General features: G+C 54.6%; 5 protein-coding genes across 5 annotated transcripts; 3 read left to right on the top strand and 2 right to left on the bottom strand.

Annotated features, from left to right (window-relative positions):
• Positions 1–590: 590 nt before the first annotated feature.
• Positions 591–2,724, top strand: BKA78DRAFT_246364 (mitochondrial heat shock protein-like protein; the record flags this gene model as incomplete). The annotated part of the gene is made up of 3 exons (XM_066884209.1): positions 591–617; positions 677–875; positions 932–2,724. 3 exons carry the CDS (start codon positions 591–593, stop codon positions 2,722–2,724), a joined length of 2,019 nt encoding a protein of 672 aa, XP_066748436.1.
• Positions 2,725–3,802: 1,078 nt separating this feature from the next.
• BKA78DRAFT_293074 (L-Aspartase-like protein) lies at positions 3,803–5,220 on the top strand (the record flags this gene model as incomplete). Its single annotated transcript, XM_066886154.1, has 2 exons — positions 3,803–3,946; positions 3,994–5,220. 2 exons carry the CDS (start codon positions 3,803–3,805, stop codon positions 5,218–5,220), a joined length of 1,371 nt encoding a protein of 456 aa, XP_066748435.1.
• Positions 5,221–7,760: 2,540 nt separating this feature from the next.
• BKA78DRAFT_293072 (uncharacterized protein) lies at positions 7,761–8,225 on the bottom strand (the record flags this gene model as incomplete). Its single annotated transcript, XM_066886153.1, has 2 exons — positions 7,761–7,764; positions 7,804–8,225. 2 exons carry the CDS (start codon positions 8,223–8,225, stop codon positions 7,761–7,763), a joined length of 426 nt encoding a protein of 141 aa, XP_066748434.1.
• Positions 8,226–9,208: 983 nt separating this feature from the next.
• On the bottom strand, positions 9,209–13,150 carry BKA78DRAFT_307365 (uncharacterized protein). The gene has a single exon (XM_066887853.1). It carries the CDS (start codon positions 12,992–12,994, stop codon positions 9,470–9,472), a length of 3,525 nt encoding a protein of 1,174 aa, XP_066748433.1. The 5' UTR covers positions 12,995–13,150; the 3' UTR covers positions 9,209–9,469.
• A 276-nt stretch (positions 13,151–13,426) lies between these two features.
• On the top strand, positions 13,427–15,753 carry BKA78DRAFT_350398 (origin recognition complex subunit 4 C-terminus-domain-containing protein; the record flags this gene model as incomplete). The annotated part of the gene is made up of 2 exons (XM_066890985.1): positions 13,427–15,094; positions 15,145–15,753. The coding sequence occupies 2 exons, from the start codon at positions 13,427–13,429 to the stop codon at positions 15,751–15,753; spliced, it is 2,277 nt and encodes a 758-aa protein (XP_066748432.1).
• Positions 15,754–15,869: the final 116 nt, after the last annotated feature.

Raw genomic sequence — 15,869 nt, 5'->3', positions numbered from 1 at the left:
GGGGATCGAGGGGTGAGGGAGAGGGGGTAAGACAAAAGAAGTTGGAGTGTGGAGAAAAGGAGGAGGATTTAGGACAAGAGGGGAGGAAAGTGTCGAGAAAGTGTAGTGTAGGAGGAAGATGGATGGGTTGAAGCCGGAGGTGAGTGAGACTGGAAGCTCTGGCTCTCTCTCATCGGCGCGATCGAGCAGTTGGATGGAGCTACTGTCGACACTCACGTGGGCGTGGGGGCTCTGGGGGAATTCACGTAGATGGTGCTGGAGTGTATGCGAACCTGCGAGAGTGTGATTTTTTTATTTTTTCTAAATTGTGTCCCCCTCTGGCTGTCTTCTCGATGGTTGTGGCACAGTGAGGGAGCAGCGGACACAGCGAGTGGCGCCAGTGCGCTCCGGCTTGCCGACGACGTGGCCCGTGCTCCGCCGTCATTCGAAGCTCTTCTACCGATCAACTTTTTCCTTTCGACGCCTTCCATCCCGTTTCATCATCACTTTATACCCCATCCCACCCGCTCAATCCCTCTCCACCCGCGCTTCGTCTTCGATTAGAATCGCTTCGCTGCGACTATCCAATTGTTGAGGCGAATTTCCACAAGATGTTGTCCCAGAGGCTGTCCAGATCAGTAAGTTAGAGTCTTTGCGCTCGCCACGCGACAAACCACCATGCTGACTTTGGCCGCAGTTCCTCCCCAGGGCCTCTGCCCTCAGCCGCGCCTCTCCCATCGCAAAGGCCCCCTTCGGTTCTTCGTTCGTGAGACGGTATGCCGAGGAGTCGACCGAGAAGGTGAAGGGCCAGGTCATTGGTATTGACCTGGGAACCACCAACTCCGCCGTCGCCGTCATGGAGGGCAAGCAGCCGCGCATCATCGAGAACGCTGAAGGTGATCATGACTACTCCTCAACTCTTCAATTGAAAGTCGCTCACACTCTCCGCCAGGTACCCGCACCACTCCCTCCGTCGTTGGTTTCACCAAGGACGGCGAGCGTCTGGTTGGTATCGCCGCCAAGCGCCAGGCTGTCGTCAACCCCGAGAACACCCTCTTCGCTACCAAGCGTCTCATCGGCCGCAAGTTCACCGACCCTGAGGTCCAGCGTGACATTGCCCAGGTTCCCTACAAGATTGTTCAGCACACCAACGGCGACGCATGGCTCGAGGCTCAGGGTCAAAAGTACTCTCCCTCGCAGGTCGGTGGTTTCGTTCTGGGCAAGATGAAGGAGACTGCCGAGTCCTACATGGGAAAGAACGTCAAGAACGCCGTTGTCACCGTCCCCGCCTACTTCAACGACTCTCAGCGCCAGGCCACCAAGGATGCCGGTCAGATTGCCGGTCTTAACGTCCTTCGTGTTGTCAACGAGCCCACCGCTGCCGCTCTTGCCTACGGTCTTGAGAAGGAGCAGGACAAGGTCATTGCTGTCTACGATCTTGGTGGAGGTACTTTCGATATCTCCATCCTCGAGATCCAGAACGGTGTTTTCGAGGTCAAGTCCACCAACGGTGACACCCACCTTGGTGGTGAGGACTTTGACATTACCCTCGTCCGCCACCTCGTCCAGCAGTTCAAGAAGGAGCAGGGTATCGAGCTCTCCGGTGACCGCATGGCCATCCAGCGTATCCGTGAGGCCGCCGAAAAGGCCAAGATTGAACTTTCCTCGTCGCTCTCCACCGAGATTAACCTGCCCTTCATCACTGCCGACGCCTCTGGCCCCAAGCACATCAACTCCAAGCTCACCCGCGCTCAGCTCGAGGGTCTCGTCGACCCCCTGATCAGCCGCACCGTTGAGCCCGTCCGCAAGGCCCTCAAGGACGCCGGTCTCGAGGCCAAGGCCATCCAGGATGTCATCCTCGTTGGTGGTATGACCCGTATGCCCAAGGTCACCGAGTCCGTCAAGAGCATATTCGGCCGCGACCCCGCCAAGTCCGTCAACCCTGACGAGGCTGTTGCCATTGGTGCTGCCATCCAGGGTGCCGTCCTCTCCGGTGAGGTCACCGACGTTCTGCTGCTCGACGTTACTCCTCTGTCCCTCGGTATCGAGACCCTTGGTGGTGTCTTCACCCGTCTGATCAACCGCAACACCACCATCCCCACCAAGAAGTCCCAGATCTTCTCCACCGCTGCCGACTTCCAGTCTGCTGTTGAGATCAAGGTCTACCAGGGTGAGCGTGAGCTTGTCCGTGACAACAAGCTCCTCGGCAACTTCCAGCTCGTTGGTATCCCCCCGGCGCACCGTGGTGTCCCCCAGATCGAGGTCACCTTCGACATTGACGCGGACTCGATCGTCCACGTCCACGCCAAGGACAAGTCCACCAACAAGGACCAGTCCATCACCATTGCCTCTGGCTCCGGTCTCTCCGACGAGGAGATCAACAACATGGTCTCTGACGCCGAGCGCTACGGTGAGCAGGACAAGGAGCGCAAGGCCGCCATCGAGGCTGCCAACCGCGCCGACTCCGTCGTGAATGACACCGAGAAGGCCCTCAAGGAGTTTGAGGACCGTCTTGACAAGACCGAGGCTGGCAAGATCCGCGAGAAGATTGACTCTCTCCGTGAGTTCGTCAGCAAGTCCCAGGCCGGGGAGGGCACCGCCACCGCTCAGGAGCTCAAGGAGAAGACCGACGAGCTCCAGGCTGCCTCCCTGACCCTGTTCGACCAGATGCACAAGGCCCGCAGCGAGCAGCAGCAGCAGGGCGAGCAGAAGCCTGAGGGCGAGGAGGGTGAGAAGAAGCAGTAAACGCTTCTTTGATTTAGATTTGCTCTTTTCCACCTTCTCTCATCTTCTTTGTTTTTGTGTGTCGAGAAAAAAGCGATGTTGCTCATGCATATTGGGACAGGGCTTTTGGCGATTTCGCAACAGGCCGGTGTCGTCATGTAGAATATCCACCCCCTCCACCTCTTTTCCCCGCCTCTCCCCCTCCTCCTCTTAGCCTCCTCTTTTCTGTACAAGCGATCCTGCTCATGCTTCAGCAATGAAAATTTCTCTTCACTCAACTCATCCGCCAGTTTTCGAACTGCGGAGGACTGCAAAAGGAGGGAATTCTACTTGACTTTTACCTTCTCGGGCGGCGGTGGAGTAACGGGATGGGAAATGTCTGTCCGGGATATGTTTGGCTTAATCTTGTATCATGTCTGTTTTCCTTTTGACTTTGTTGCTTTGGCTCTGGGGAGATGAACGGCCGATGCGTGGATAGAAGAACCGCTCGCCAGACTGGATGCGCCAGCTGGGCGGAAGATGTACAACTGGCCGTTGTCGCCTGTGTCTGTAGGCGGTAATACAGATTCTCCCCTCAATTCATGAATGATCTCCAACAAACACAGTCTGGTGCCATTGTTCCTTTTATACGGTACTAATACTTTGTCGAGCAGGCTGCTAATTTGAGATTCTTAGATATTCTCAAAGCCATATCAACTCGACTCTGATTCTTCGCTCATGGGTAGTTCCCCTTGCGGTCATTCACCTGGTAAGTCTGAATGCTCCTGCCTCCTGGATCGTTGGTCTTGGGGCGTTACGTCATGCATCACACTAGAGCTTCCCCGCATCCGACAACATCACATCACCGCCTTTTCTAAATAGACAAACAGCAGCAAATCCACGAAATTAGATCCCGGTAACTTGAACCTCTGAGTCAGGCCTTGATGTCTGAAGACACTTCCCCAAAAAGCTTTTTGCCCTTGAAGAAGACTTGAAGCAATCTTGCAACTTCAAGTCCGCCATACACCCGTCCATTTTTTGATCAGAGATTCAACTAGTTTTCGACCTTCGCCCTCAACCTTCAAAGAACCGCCTGTGTCAATCACAAAATTTACCCATAATGACTTCAGTGACCGACTCCGTCATCTTCGGCAACATCCTCTCAACCCCTGAATGCGCCGCCATATGGTCCGACAAGACACGAACAAAATACTACCTCGACTTCGAAGCCAGCCTCGCCAAAGTGCAGGCGGATCTGGGAATAGTGAGTCCGATCTTTACTCTCCAAATTCAGTCACTAAGCCACTTCAGATCCCCGAGGAAGCGGCGGCTGCTATATGCGCCCACTGCCGCTTGGAGCTTTATGATTGGGATGAGCTGAGAACGCAGACGGAGCGCATTGGGTACCCAGTCCTACCAGTCGTCAAGCAGCTCGTGAAGATGGCGAATGAGTCGGCACCGGGGAAGAATCTAGGAGGATGGGCGCATTGGGGCGCAACTACGCAAGACGTCACAGATACAGCAACATCACTCCAGCTCCGCGATACATTTGCACTGGTCTCTTCATCCCTCGACACCATCGTCAACCACCTACGGACACTGGCCGAAAAACACAAACACACGCCCATGGCCGCACGCTCAAACCTCCAGCAAGCCGTCCCGCAAACCCTCGGCTTCAAACTGGCACGGCTCCTCTCCACCTTCGCACGCCACCGTACACGCCTCTGCTCCCTCCAATCCCGCATCTTCCTCCTCGAATTCAGCGGCGCAGCCGGCACGCTGGCGACGCTCCCATCAGCTCTCGCACTCAACTGCCAATCACGTCTCGCAGCCGCCCTCTCCCTCACCGTCCCGCAAATCGCATGGCACACCGAGCGCGACAACATCGCCGAAGCCGGGTCGTTCCTCGCGCTGCTGAGCAGCACATGCGCCAAATTCGCCACCGACGTCTCGCTGCTCATGCAGACGGAAATCGACGAGGTGCGCGAGCCGTACGGCCCCGAGCGCGGCTCCAGCAGCACCATGCCGCAGAAGCGCAACCCGATCGGCAGCGCGTACGTGGCCGCGTGCGCGGCGACGGCGCGCCAGCTGAGCTCCGCGCTGCTGGGCGCCGTCGTTGCGGATCATGAGCGCAGCACTGGCCCCTGGGAGGTCGAGTGGATCGTCCTGCCCCAGCTGTGCTGTCTGGCGCACGCTGCGCTGCGGCATACGGCCGACATGTTGGCGGGCCTCGAGGTAAGACCAGATGCCATGGCGCACAATTTGGAGATCACGGCTGGCGGCGTGGTCAGCGAGGCCGTCATGATGGGCGTTGCGGAGAGGATGGGGAGGCAGGTTGCGCATGATTTGGTGTACGAGCTGTGTGCAAAGGCGCGCGAGGAGGCCCGGCCGTTGGCGGAGGTGTTGGTTGAGGATGGGAGGGTGGGTTTGAGCAAGGAAGAGGCGGAGAGGCTGTGTGATCCGGAGAATTACTTGGGGTTGAGTGTCGAGATGACAGAGAGGGTGCTGAGGGAGACGGCGGAGATGACGCGCTCTTGAATGCTCCCAGACTACACGCGTAACCTCTCGGTGATTTTAATGCTCATCAGACAATCAGTAAGTCCGGTTCTGCCTCTGACCAGATGCTGAAATGACCATGTCAAAGGTAACGCAAGCGCCAGTGGTCAGTCCGCAGTGTTGCTGTCCGTTGCATCACACGACCCGGTCAGTTTGCAATTGCTCATTACTGAATGCATTGTAATGAATGGAACCAGACTACCCAAACAGAGGAAAATTCGAACCAATCTGTACTCCTGCCTAACCGCCAACACTACCACCAGTGGACAAAAGGGGGGGAGTGAGCGAATGTCGTCATCATTGCCAACAACTCAAGCCAAAACCAGTCTCGCCTCTTGCACACACCTCCCACCTGTCTCTTCAAAGCATCTATCCCCCCGTCTCCGTCCTGTAGCCATTCATGGCGGGTTTTACGCGGCAGAGGTCTTTCAAAAGCTTCATGCACGCGACGGGGTCGGCCGACGAACAGAGCTGCCGAAACCTTTGGCCATACCAGTCGTGTCGACAGAGAGCAACGGGGCGGTCTGCAAACGGTATCGGCGTCGAAGTCGGTGACGAAAGAACTTGAGAAGTGGTATGAGCAGAGTGCGGCAGCCGGATGCTCTGTTTCGCCACAATATTTTTTGCGAGTTGCTCAAGGAATTGCGCGAGGTGACTGGCCTCAGCCACCTTTGGAGAAGTTGGGGATGAAAGAAGTTGAGAAGTGGTATGAGTAGAGTGCGGCAGCGGCATGCTCTGATTTGCCACAACTTTGTTTGCGAGTTTCTCAAGGACTTGCGCAAGGTGACTAATCTTAGCCACTTTTGGAGACGTCGGGGCTGGCGTTTGGGAGGTAGTAGTATGCTCGAGCTGTGGTTGACCGCTACTGTTCAGTTGGTAAGACAGGTCAGCAAGGGCATGTCGTCCAGTTTGTGCACTGAATTGCTTACCTCGTCGGCTTAAAAACGAGCGAAAGGAAAAGGAGGTCCCGCGTGACGGTGTACGCAAGCCTGACACCTCCATGCTCGCCGGCTTCGAAGCGCTCGTCGAGTTGTTGCAAAATCAGACTCGAGACTGCGCAGCCAAAATGGATCCATTCTGCCGTGGTGGCCAGATCGAGGGAAAACAGGAGCAAGTTGAGCATGGCGAGGGCGAGCCTCAGTTGGTCTCGTTTGTCGAGTAAGGCAGCTGGCTTGACGCGGGTGTGCGAGGCTTGGGCGGGTTTGTCGAGGGGGATATCTGGTTTGACGGGAGTGTCCGGGTCATGAACGGAAGCTTTGATGAGCGGGCGTCGACGGGTGACCATTTTGATGTCGGGAGCAATGCTTTGGTATGATGATGATTGTGACTTGTGAATCGAGCGAGAGCAGAAAAGAGAAGCAGCCGTCTTATACCAGAAGCACACGGCAACATCTGGTAGCCTAGCGTACACTTGCGTTGTTGTGCTTTGATCTTCTCCCCAACGTTGCGGTGTTGACCAAGTTTGCGGTTGGCGGAGGACTAGGGAGCACTTGGACGATGAAACTGGATTCGGTGATTCGAGAACTCGCCTTGGACTAAGTTGAGATGTGCGCATGTAGGGAGCATTCAAGCCACGAGGAAGGAGCGGTCGCTGCGGTCTGACTTCCGCGTACTTACATGTTGAGGTGGCCAGTCAAGTGGCAATGTCGCTACCGTCTGGGCTGTTTTTCTATTTCCCTACCTAGCCAACGAGCTTGGGCCGTAAAGGGCATTCGGCATAGGATTTCGATGCCGCCGATTCAGCCTACACCCTGCCCGCAAGCCGCCATAAGCTGTCTCCCAAAACCAGTCGGGATAAAACCAAACCCCGTCTTCAAATCTGGCAAGTTCTCAAAATCCACATTCAGGCTTCAAGACCCACCTCTCACCCAAAACCGCTGAGGAGAGGCAGTGCTTCAGAGAGTCTCCAGGTCCCTATTTCTACTAGCCATACTTCTTCATCGCCCAAATAGACCCATGAAAGCTTTTGGGCTTAATGCTTCGTAGGATGATATTTGGACCTGAATTCTTGGGGTCTTTCTTTAAATGAGGTGGATTCTGAAGTACAGGGTGGAATTTGAAAATTTTCAAGATTCGAAGGTGGATTCGGATTTTGTCCCAAGTCAGTACACATATCCGTACAGCTCCTGAACGTCTCCCGCAGGAAATGTCCGGAATCTCCTTACCCGCACTCGCATCCTGATGGCCATGGACATAAGCGCAAAGCAAAAGGAACATCACCACCACCACCAGCACCAGCAGCCACAAAAGAATCAGAAGAGGGGCAGGGGAAGAAGAGGGCAGAGGGCAAAAGAGCAAAACTTCACCCGCGGCGCGTAGTCCGCAGGATGTATCAAAATCCCGAAGGATTTATAGAGCACATTATTTATAATTACAACTACGACAGTGGATGCTCCTTATCTACATGCAAAACCTCTCGGTGTTTTGAATGCTCCACGTACATACGTCAAACTGGTCCACATGCGTCAAAGTGCGGCCGGTATTCTGAGGCACGGCTCTTCTTCGATCCTGATTAGAGGGGATTAGCTGGGTAGAAAGTACATAAAAAATACTAGTAACACTTACCAGACAGCTGCGGCTCCGTTCATGAAAAGAATGAGCCTGATGGACCAGTTTACAGCGGCCTTAAGAAGGACGTGCGAGTCGTTCGGAAAAGTGTCTTTGATGAAGAGAATGATGATGAGATAGATGTTGATGGACCATGTGAGGTACCCAGCCCAGGCTGGCTTTGTATTGGAGACGTATAAGAATGTGAGTGTCGCAAAGACTGCAAGATTGGCTAATGTGACTGCCCAACGTGCAATGACACACTTGTCATTGTGTGCTTCTCTGTTGCTGGCAGCAATGCCATCGGACATCTCGGCGCCAGCGGGATGGTGATAGAGCGGAAGATCGTGTTTGAACTCGTCGAACGAAGGAATACGACAGTACGTATTGGTCATGGGGAGGATAGGTGCGCTCACCCTTTTGAAAGGGAAGTCGAACATTCTGGCTGGTCTGTTAGAAGGAAGGAGAGGACCGCTGTAGAGAAGGCAGATGAAGTTGAGCGGAGTCTTTTGCCTTTATAAAGCAGATTGTGGTTGTTGGGGCGTGACATCCCTCAACAACGGCCATTCAGGGTCCCCGCGCGCACACTCGACGACATTATCTTCTCACCCTTAGAACTTGTCGAGGAAGACATCTGGCTCGACAGGAGGGTCCGAGTCTTGAATGAAGTCTTGATGAGCGGCCGTCGGCGGTGGGTGACCATTTTGATGTTTGTAATGACGCTTTGGTTTGATGATGGTTCCCTGCGAATTCGTGAATAGAGCGACAGATGACGTGAAATGAAGAGAAACGACTATGAGGGCTCCATGTGAGCTTGACCACAAGTCAAGTGTAGAAATGGAAGGTGTGGTGGAGGTGCACAGGGAGTGATCGGTCGCTGCGTTCTACCTTGAGATGGCCAGTTGAGCGGTAATGTCGAAACTAATCCACACACAGTTCCTCAGCGTCGGCTCAAGCACAAAGCACAAGGAGCACCACCATCATACCAACACCACCACCAGCAGCTACAAAAGAATCAGAAGAGCATGAGGAGCATCCTGCCCCAAAGATCAAAAGAGCAAAACTTCACCCGCGGCGCGTAGTCCGCAGGATATATCAAAATCCCGAAGGATTTATAGAGTACAGTATAAATACAACTACGTCCAGTGGTGCAGGCCGGAATCGAACTCACGTTCGTTTTTTTTTTTTTCTTTTTTTTTTCTTTTGGCAACTGCGACCGGCCCCTTCCCACTACGCCAGCGGGCTTAGGTTATCCCAGCTTAAGGCCGGGTGGGGAAGGGGCATTGGAGGTGTTGTGGGGTTTTGGGATTATATCTTGCATGCTGGTATGCAGCACCTCCATTCTTCCTCTTCAAGTGCGGGCGCACGACGTCAACTTCGTGATCGCTGACGCACTTCCAGCATGATACGCAGTGGACGTCCGCGCAGCTGCGATGTCCAGGAATAAGGCTCGTATGCAATTTGAGGTAATGAGCGCGCCGTGTGCGCGGAGAGACTTGCGATGAGTGAGAGCTCCAATAGCATTGAACCTGTAGAGATCGAGAAGCTGCACAGGACTGGATTCTGTGGATTCTACTGCCGCAACGACCAGTCGTTTACCGCAGGAATACTCATGTTCTATCTATACTGTACATCAACGCCAGGCGCCAGAGAAAGGGGAGAGAGTCTTCAAGGTACGTATGGGTCAATCAGGGGATTCATCCTTAATGACCACAACCTCAGCATCGCCATCGCCCGCGTCGTCACTCTCATTCTCACCAACTGCCGTCTCAACAACGACCCGCTCCTTTCTACCACCCTCCCTCTTGACCTCGACCACCTCAACCCTCTTACCCTTCGCAGGCCGTACTTCTACAGCAGGCACGACCGTCTCTATTCCCATTGGCGCGCCCTCCTCCGGGCCCATTGGCAGCGCCTCGACATCAATCTCCCAGTTGAGCAGACAGCGCAGAATGACCTCGGCACCGGCCTTGCTCATGACGGCATTGGCCTCCTTGCAGCGCTCGCTGCAGCAGCACTCGAGGCATCCCTCGGCGCAGTGGCACGCAGCCAGACGCTCAGCCGCCTGGCGCAGCAGCAAATCGACAAACTCGAACGCCTTGGTACTGATGCCAGCACCGGTGCTGCCGCCCTTGGCGTCGTAGAACGTCAGCCGCGCCGGCCGTTTGCGCGAACTCTCCTTGGCTGCGAACTCCTTGAGGGCGTTCTTGCACTCGGTGCGCACATCGTCGGGCATACTGATGACGAAATTGGGCATGAGAGATAGCACCGCATGCTCTGCGGCGTGAATTCCCGCGGCCACGTTGAGCCGCCGCGCCTTGAGTATCCCGAGCGCCGATTTGGGCACGTCCAGCCACATGCCGCGCGAGTGCAGCACGATGGGCGGATTGTCCACCGACACGGCGTCCAAGACGCGCCGCCGCTTGTCCACCTTGAAGAAGCCGAACACGACTTGCTTGATGCGGATGGGCCCGTAAAAGGCGCGCGAGAGAGACCCGGGGATGCGGCGGATGACCTCCGTCTCGATGGGATCGACGTCCGTGTAGTCGCGTTGTTGCGTCGTCCAGTCTACCTTGACGAGTTCGACCTTGGCAATCATTTGCTCCTGCGAGAATTCCTTGACGAGGTACGTGTTGCCCTGATGCAAGAAGATGCCGCCTTCATAGATGGTGAAGAACGCGCGCGACGCTTCGAGGTCTTCGAGGACCACGTTGCGATTGTTGGTTGTGTCGATGATGGCAAAGTGCTCCTCTTCCGTATCTCGGATTGTGACGTGTTGAGACGGTCGTGGAAGGAAGCGCTCGTTGGTGTGGTAGAAGCCAAGGGCGTCTTTGCGCAAGCGTTCGGCGGCAATGCTAGCAAGACGCGCTCCGAAATACACGGCGTCATCTTCAGGGCGAATTGGCATTTCATATGCAGCGCATTGGACATGGCCTTCCAGGCACAGCATATTGTCGAGGTCGACCTGAAGCTCGGCGTTCGGCTTGGTAAATATCTCGTCTGGGTTCTGCATGAAGTACTGGTCGGTTGGAAAGCTGTCGCCCACCAATACGGACAACGAGTCCTTGTTCCGGCGTCCGGCACGACCGCTCTGTTGCCGCAGATTGGCAATGGTATAAGGGAAACCAACGGTGAGAACGGCGTCGAGGGACCCAATGTCAACACCAAGCTCGAGAGCGTTTGTCGCCACGATGCCAACGAGTTTTCCGTCAAACATCTCTTTTTCAATCTGTCGACGGTCTTGTGGCGTGTAACCTCCTCGGTATGCCATGACTCTGTTCATGACTTCGGGCTTTTCCAGCTTGTTGAGCTCCGTCTTCACAGAGCTGATCAAGGCCTCGCACTGTTTTCGTACTCGACAGAATGCAATGACCCGGACGCCTCTAAGGATGAGTTGGCAAAATAGCTTCGCTGCTTCAGCAAATGTGTCTCCTCGACCAGACGTTGGATCTCCTGGATCTTTGAATGGCGTGTTCCAGCACAGGAATTCTTTCCTTCCAGAGGGTGATCCGTCAAAGTCGGTGAGCTTGACTTGGTCCACGCCGAAGATTGTCTTCATGTGCTCCTCGGGATTGGATACCGTGGCCGAGCAGGATATGAACTTGACATGTCGGTTGCCCACTGCGGCACATATCCTCCGAAGTCTCCTCATGATGAAAGCCACATGTGATCCGAACAGACCGTTGTAGACGTGCAGCTCATCCACCACGACATACTTGAGATTCTTTAGAAACGTCCTCCAAGCTTCCTCCTGAGGAAGAATGGTAATGTGCAACATGTCGGGGTTCGTAAAGATAATGCGGGCAGCATCACGAATGTAGTTTCGATCCGCAAAAGCAGTGTCGCCGTCGAAAGTCTCGACGAGAACATCCTGAAGACCAGGCATATACCGGAGCATCTCCTTGAGGCTTCGTCGCTGGTCCTGAGCCAAGGCTTTGGTGGGGAATATGTACATCGCTCGCGTGTCTGGTTCCTTTTCCAATTCATGCAATACCGGAATTTGGTAGATGAGGGATTTTCCGGAACTGGTCGAAGTGGATACAATGACGTTGTGTCCATCGTAAAGGTTGTTGATTGCTTCCGCTTGATGAGCGTACAACTGGGTGATATTCCGCGTATTGTACATTGCGTTCACGAGATTCTGCGAGAGTTCAAACTTCAAGTCTCCATGGATTGGAGGCTGGGGATCAAAGACACGGTGGCCGTCCGGCACGATCTGGCCGGTGTACCACTCCAATGACTTGATCTCCCCTACAATCTCCGGTATTGACTTGCGCTCCGATGGTATGCTTCCTGGTAATTTTGCTTTGTCACTGGGGCCTGGTGTGGCACTTCGACTTTTTGATGGTATCGGGATATAGGACATGTATTCATCCAAAAGCTTGGCCACGGGTTCGACCTCTTGCTCTGCGCAATCGTTGAGGAACTGGTTGACGGCCGACTTGAACTTTGTATTCCGCTTTTCAATCCAATTCATCATCTGTTTCTGGCTGAAGACGGGCATCTTCAAGTCCTCCCCTCTAAGAGTCCTGGTGACCTTTGTCGGCTCACCTGTCTTCTTGCTCTGGACCTGCCGCTTCATGTCTCCATCCACAAACTCGAAAAGCAGCACCTCTCGGCCTTCTTCCTTCTTTTCTCGTTCCGATGGATCTTCAATCCGGAATTCATTTGCCCTGCGTCCAATCATGTTGTCCTCCGACCCCATCAAGTTGACCTGCAGCATGGCTTCGTCGACATAGTCAAAGTTGATTGCGCGCGGCACCAAAGCCTTGATTTGTGCGACATCATCGATGAGTAGCTCCCGCTTTATATGTCCCTCGACCGTGCTCTTGATGTTGTCCAAGGTGGTGGCAAATTGCTTGCGTGTGCAGCAAAAGGTGTAGACGAGGTTCAGGGCGCGGTAGACTTGTTGCAGCTTTGTAAAGTGCTCTGGCCATGGTACCGTCGATTCGACGTAGCTCGAAGGCTCAGTTCGGAGGTTCGGATTCGACGCATTTCCGTCGTTCTTCTTGGACCGTCGTGGTTTCTTGCCACCGTCGTCTGTCTTTGTAGGGACCGTTGTCGTGGTGGAGCTCGAGGCTTCATCGGGTGCGGTTGCTTCTCCGGTTTGTGCTTGGTCCTCGGCACTGGAGTCTTGCTTCTCCTTTCTTTTGCGCTTCCTCGGAGTGATGACTCTGTTGGTGAGACTTGCAGCTTGTAGCCTTACCATGATCAGGGCATGTCGCGGTGTAGGAGAGTGACGGGGTGTCGGCTCGGATGATGTAGCTTTCGAGCTAACAAGGGTTCCCAATTGGTGGCAACTTCTAACTTTCGCATGGACTCGTTCTTCATCAAAGTTGAACTAGAAATTTAACACAAGTCAACATCGAGTGATGAAAGGCAAATCTGTAAAGCGGCCGGTCGCGGTTGCACGCTCTCACGTGGAAGGAATGCAAGGATTCGCGTCTGTTGCAGATCTGCCGCGGAGCTGTGCCTCGAGCTTTCACCGCAACCGCGTCCAAAACATCTCACGAGCGACAGAGTGTCTTTTTCCAATTCCACCTTCCGCCATCCACGCGCCTTGAAGATGATAGCATAAGTCAACGCCTGTTTTACTCCCGGCCGCCTCCCCCCTTTCGCTCCCGCCGCGACGCACGCAACCATGGTCAACTCCCGGTCCTCGAAGCGGAGGAGACTGAGTCCACCCGAAGAAAATGGCCCAGTCGCCGAGAATGGAGCCTCTCCAACTACGGATACATCCGGGACTGGACAATTGAAGCGACCGACAAGGCGCAGTGGCTTGTTCGCCAGGGAGGACGACGGCAGACCAGCCAGCGCCTCGACGCCTAGCGGAAGGAGAAGATCTGGCAGGCATTTGAACGACCCGGACGTTTACGACGATATTGATGGCGCATTTGGAGAGTCTCCAAATCAGCAATTGCTGAGTGAAGCCAGGAGCTCTGCTTCGAAAAAGACCCCGGCGTCCTCCAAGGCAAAAACCAAGACCTATGGCACAAAGTCGAAGGCATCGCATGGCTCTCCGAATGGCGACATTCTGAGTCATGATGTTGGAGGGACGGATCGAAAAACTTCATCCAAGATACGGTTGCTCTCCGAAGATGAGCCTGAAGCGGATAACGTGGAGCCCAAATCCGCACCTAGAAGTGGACGTCGCGTGGCGCAAAGGTCCTCGGCGCGTAAAGTTGGCAAAGAAACGCCCACTACGAAATCGCAAAAGACTCCCTCCAAAGGCGATGCTTCGATCAGATCTACGCGATCGACCAAGGAGGAACCGCATACAAATGGAATCAGCTTGGGGTCTTCAGACGAGTTGGACGGACCTGTCACAAGTCCAACAACGACACCGAAAAAGCAAACTCCAAGGGTGAAGCCAAGTCCCTCTCGAACCGCATCCACCAGGAAAGGATCAACCAGAAAGGAATCGACTCTTCTTGGGCTCGTCGAAGAATCGGATAAGGAAGTGGAGGCTGTTACAGCTCGGCAAAATGGAATATCGGCCAGCGCGAAAAGAAAGAGTTCGACAAAGAAGGCCTCTGCACGCGACTCAGGAAAAGAACCTAGTTTGGAAGACTTGACGGCGTTGAAATGTCTCGTTTTGGAAAAGATAGCAGGCAGACGCCCTGTTCCGTTGGTTGGACTTGATGAAGAGTACAAAAAGGTGCATTCGCTCGTAGAGCAAACCATTAATGCCGGCGAGGGAAACTCAATGCTCCTGATTGGTGCGCGAGGAAGTGGCAAGACAGCACTGGTAAATAAGGTGCTGGCGGAGATTTCAAAAGAGCAGAGGCAAGACTTTCACGTTATCCGACTTAGCGGCTTTATCCACACGGACGACAAACTTGCACTCCGGGAAATTTGGAGGCAGCTGGGCAAAGAGATGGACATGGAAGACGACAGCATGGGCAAAAACTACGCCGACACGCTAGCCACTTTGCTTGCGTTACTATCTCATCCTTCGGAATTGGCAGGCGAAGAGTCCAACGAGATAGCCAAGGCGGTCGTCTTTGTCATGGACGAGTTTGATCTGTTTGCTTCACATCCAAGGCAGACGCTCCTGTACAACTTGTTTGACATTGCGCAGTCGAGGAAGGCGCCCATTGCCGTCCTCGGCCTGACCACCAGGATCGGCGTATCTGAGAGTCTCGAGAAGCGTGTCAAGAGCAGATTCAGCCACCGATACGTGCATCTGTCACTGGCCAAGAGCTTTACATTCTTCCAAGAGATTTGCAAGTCAGCCTTGCTGGTCGACGATGGAGAGCTCGAGGCGTCTGGCAAGGCAATCGTTGGCCGCTGGAACGAATCTATCGAGGTGATTACATCCTTTCAATGTTGTTGAGTAAAGCAGCTAACACTTCGCAGACGCTCTTCTCCACACCCACCTTCCTGACCTCCCAGCTACTCCCACACTACCACCTCAACAAGTCAGTCCCCTCGGCTCTCTCCACTTTCCACCTGCCAACGGCATCCCTCACGCCATCGACATTCCCCCTGCAGCCTACACACTTTGCGCCCAACACCAACCTGACCAACACACTGCTTCTTCACCCGCCCGACTCGAAGCTCTCGCTGCTCCCTTCACTCTCAGACCTGCAACTTGCGTTGCTGATCGCGGCCGCGCGCCTGGACGTCATCCACGACACGGACACGTGCAACTTCAATATGGCCTACGCCGAGTATGCAGGGCTAGCGTCGTCGGCCAAGATCGCGTCGGCGGCTGGCGGTGCGCTCGCCAGTGGCTCCAGCACGAAGGTGTGGGGCCGTGAGGTGGCGCGCGCCGAGTGGGAGCGTCTCGTCCAGTGGGAGCTGCTGATTCCTGTCGTCGCCAACGTTGTGGGCGGCGGAGCAGCGGCTCGGGGCGGTGGTGTGGGAGATACGGCGATGGTGAGATGTGATGTCGCCATGGAGGAGATTGCGCCGAGTGTCCCGGGGCTGGAGAGGGTCATGGAGAGATGGTGCCGGCACATTTAGGGGCTTGGAAGAGAATTGACGAGCGTTGGATGCTGAGTAGGGAATTTAAACGGTTGGTCCCCGGACGGACTTGCACATATTTTGGCATGGTCTCAGCATTGGGAGCGTTGGAAGCA

Source organism: Phyllosticta capitalensis, assembly GCF_038381095.1.
Source record: "Phyllosticta capitalensis strain CBS 128856 chromosome Unknown BKA78scaffold_2, whole genome shotgun sequence".
In the NCBI taxonomy this organism is placed as follows: Eukaryota; Fungi; Ascomycota; class Dothideomycetes; order Botryosphaeriales; family Phyllostictaceae; genus Phyllosticta; species Phyllosticta capitalensis.
Note: the sequence above shows the minus strand (reverse complement) of the source record. Positions and strands in the feature narration are given on the sequence as shown.

Bases quoted from the DNA above. Each gene is read 5' to 3' on its own strand.
- BKA78DRAFT_307365 (XM_066887853.1), bottom strand. From the start codon at position 12,994: ATGGTAAGGCTACAAGCTGCAAGTCTCACCAACAGAGTCATCACTCCG.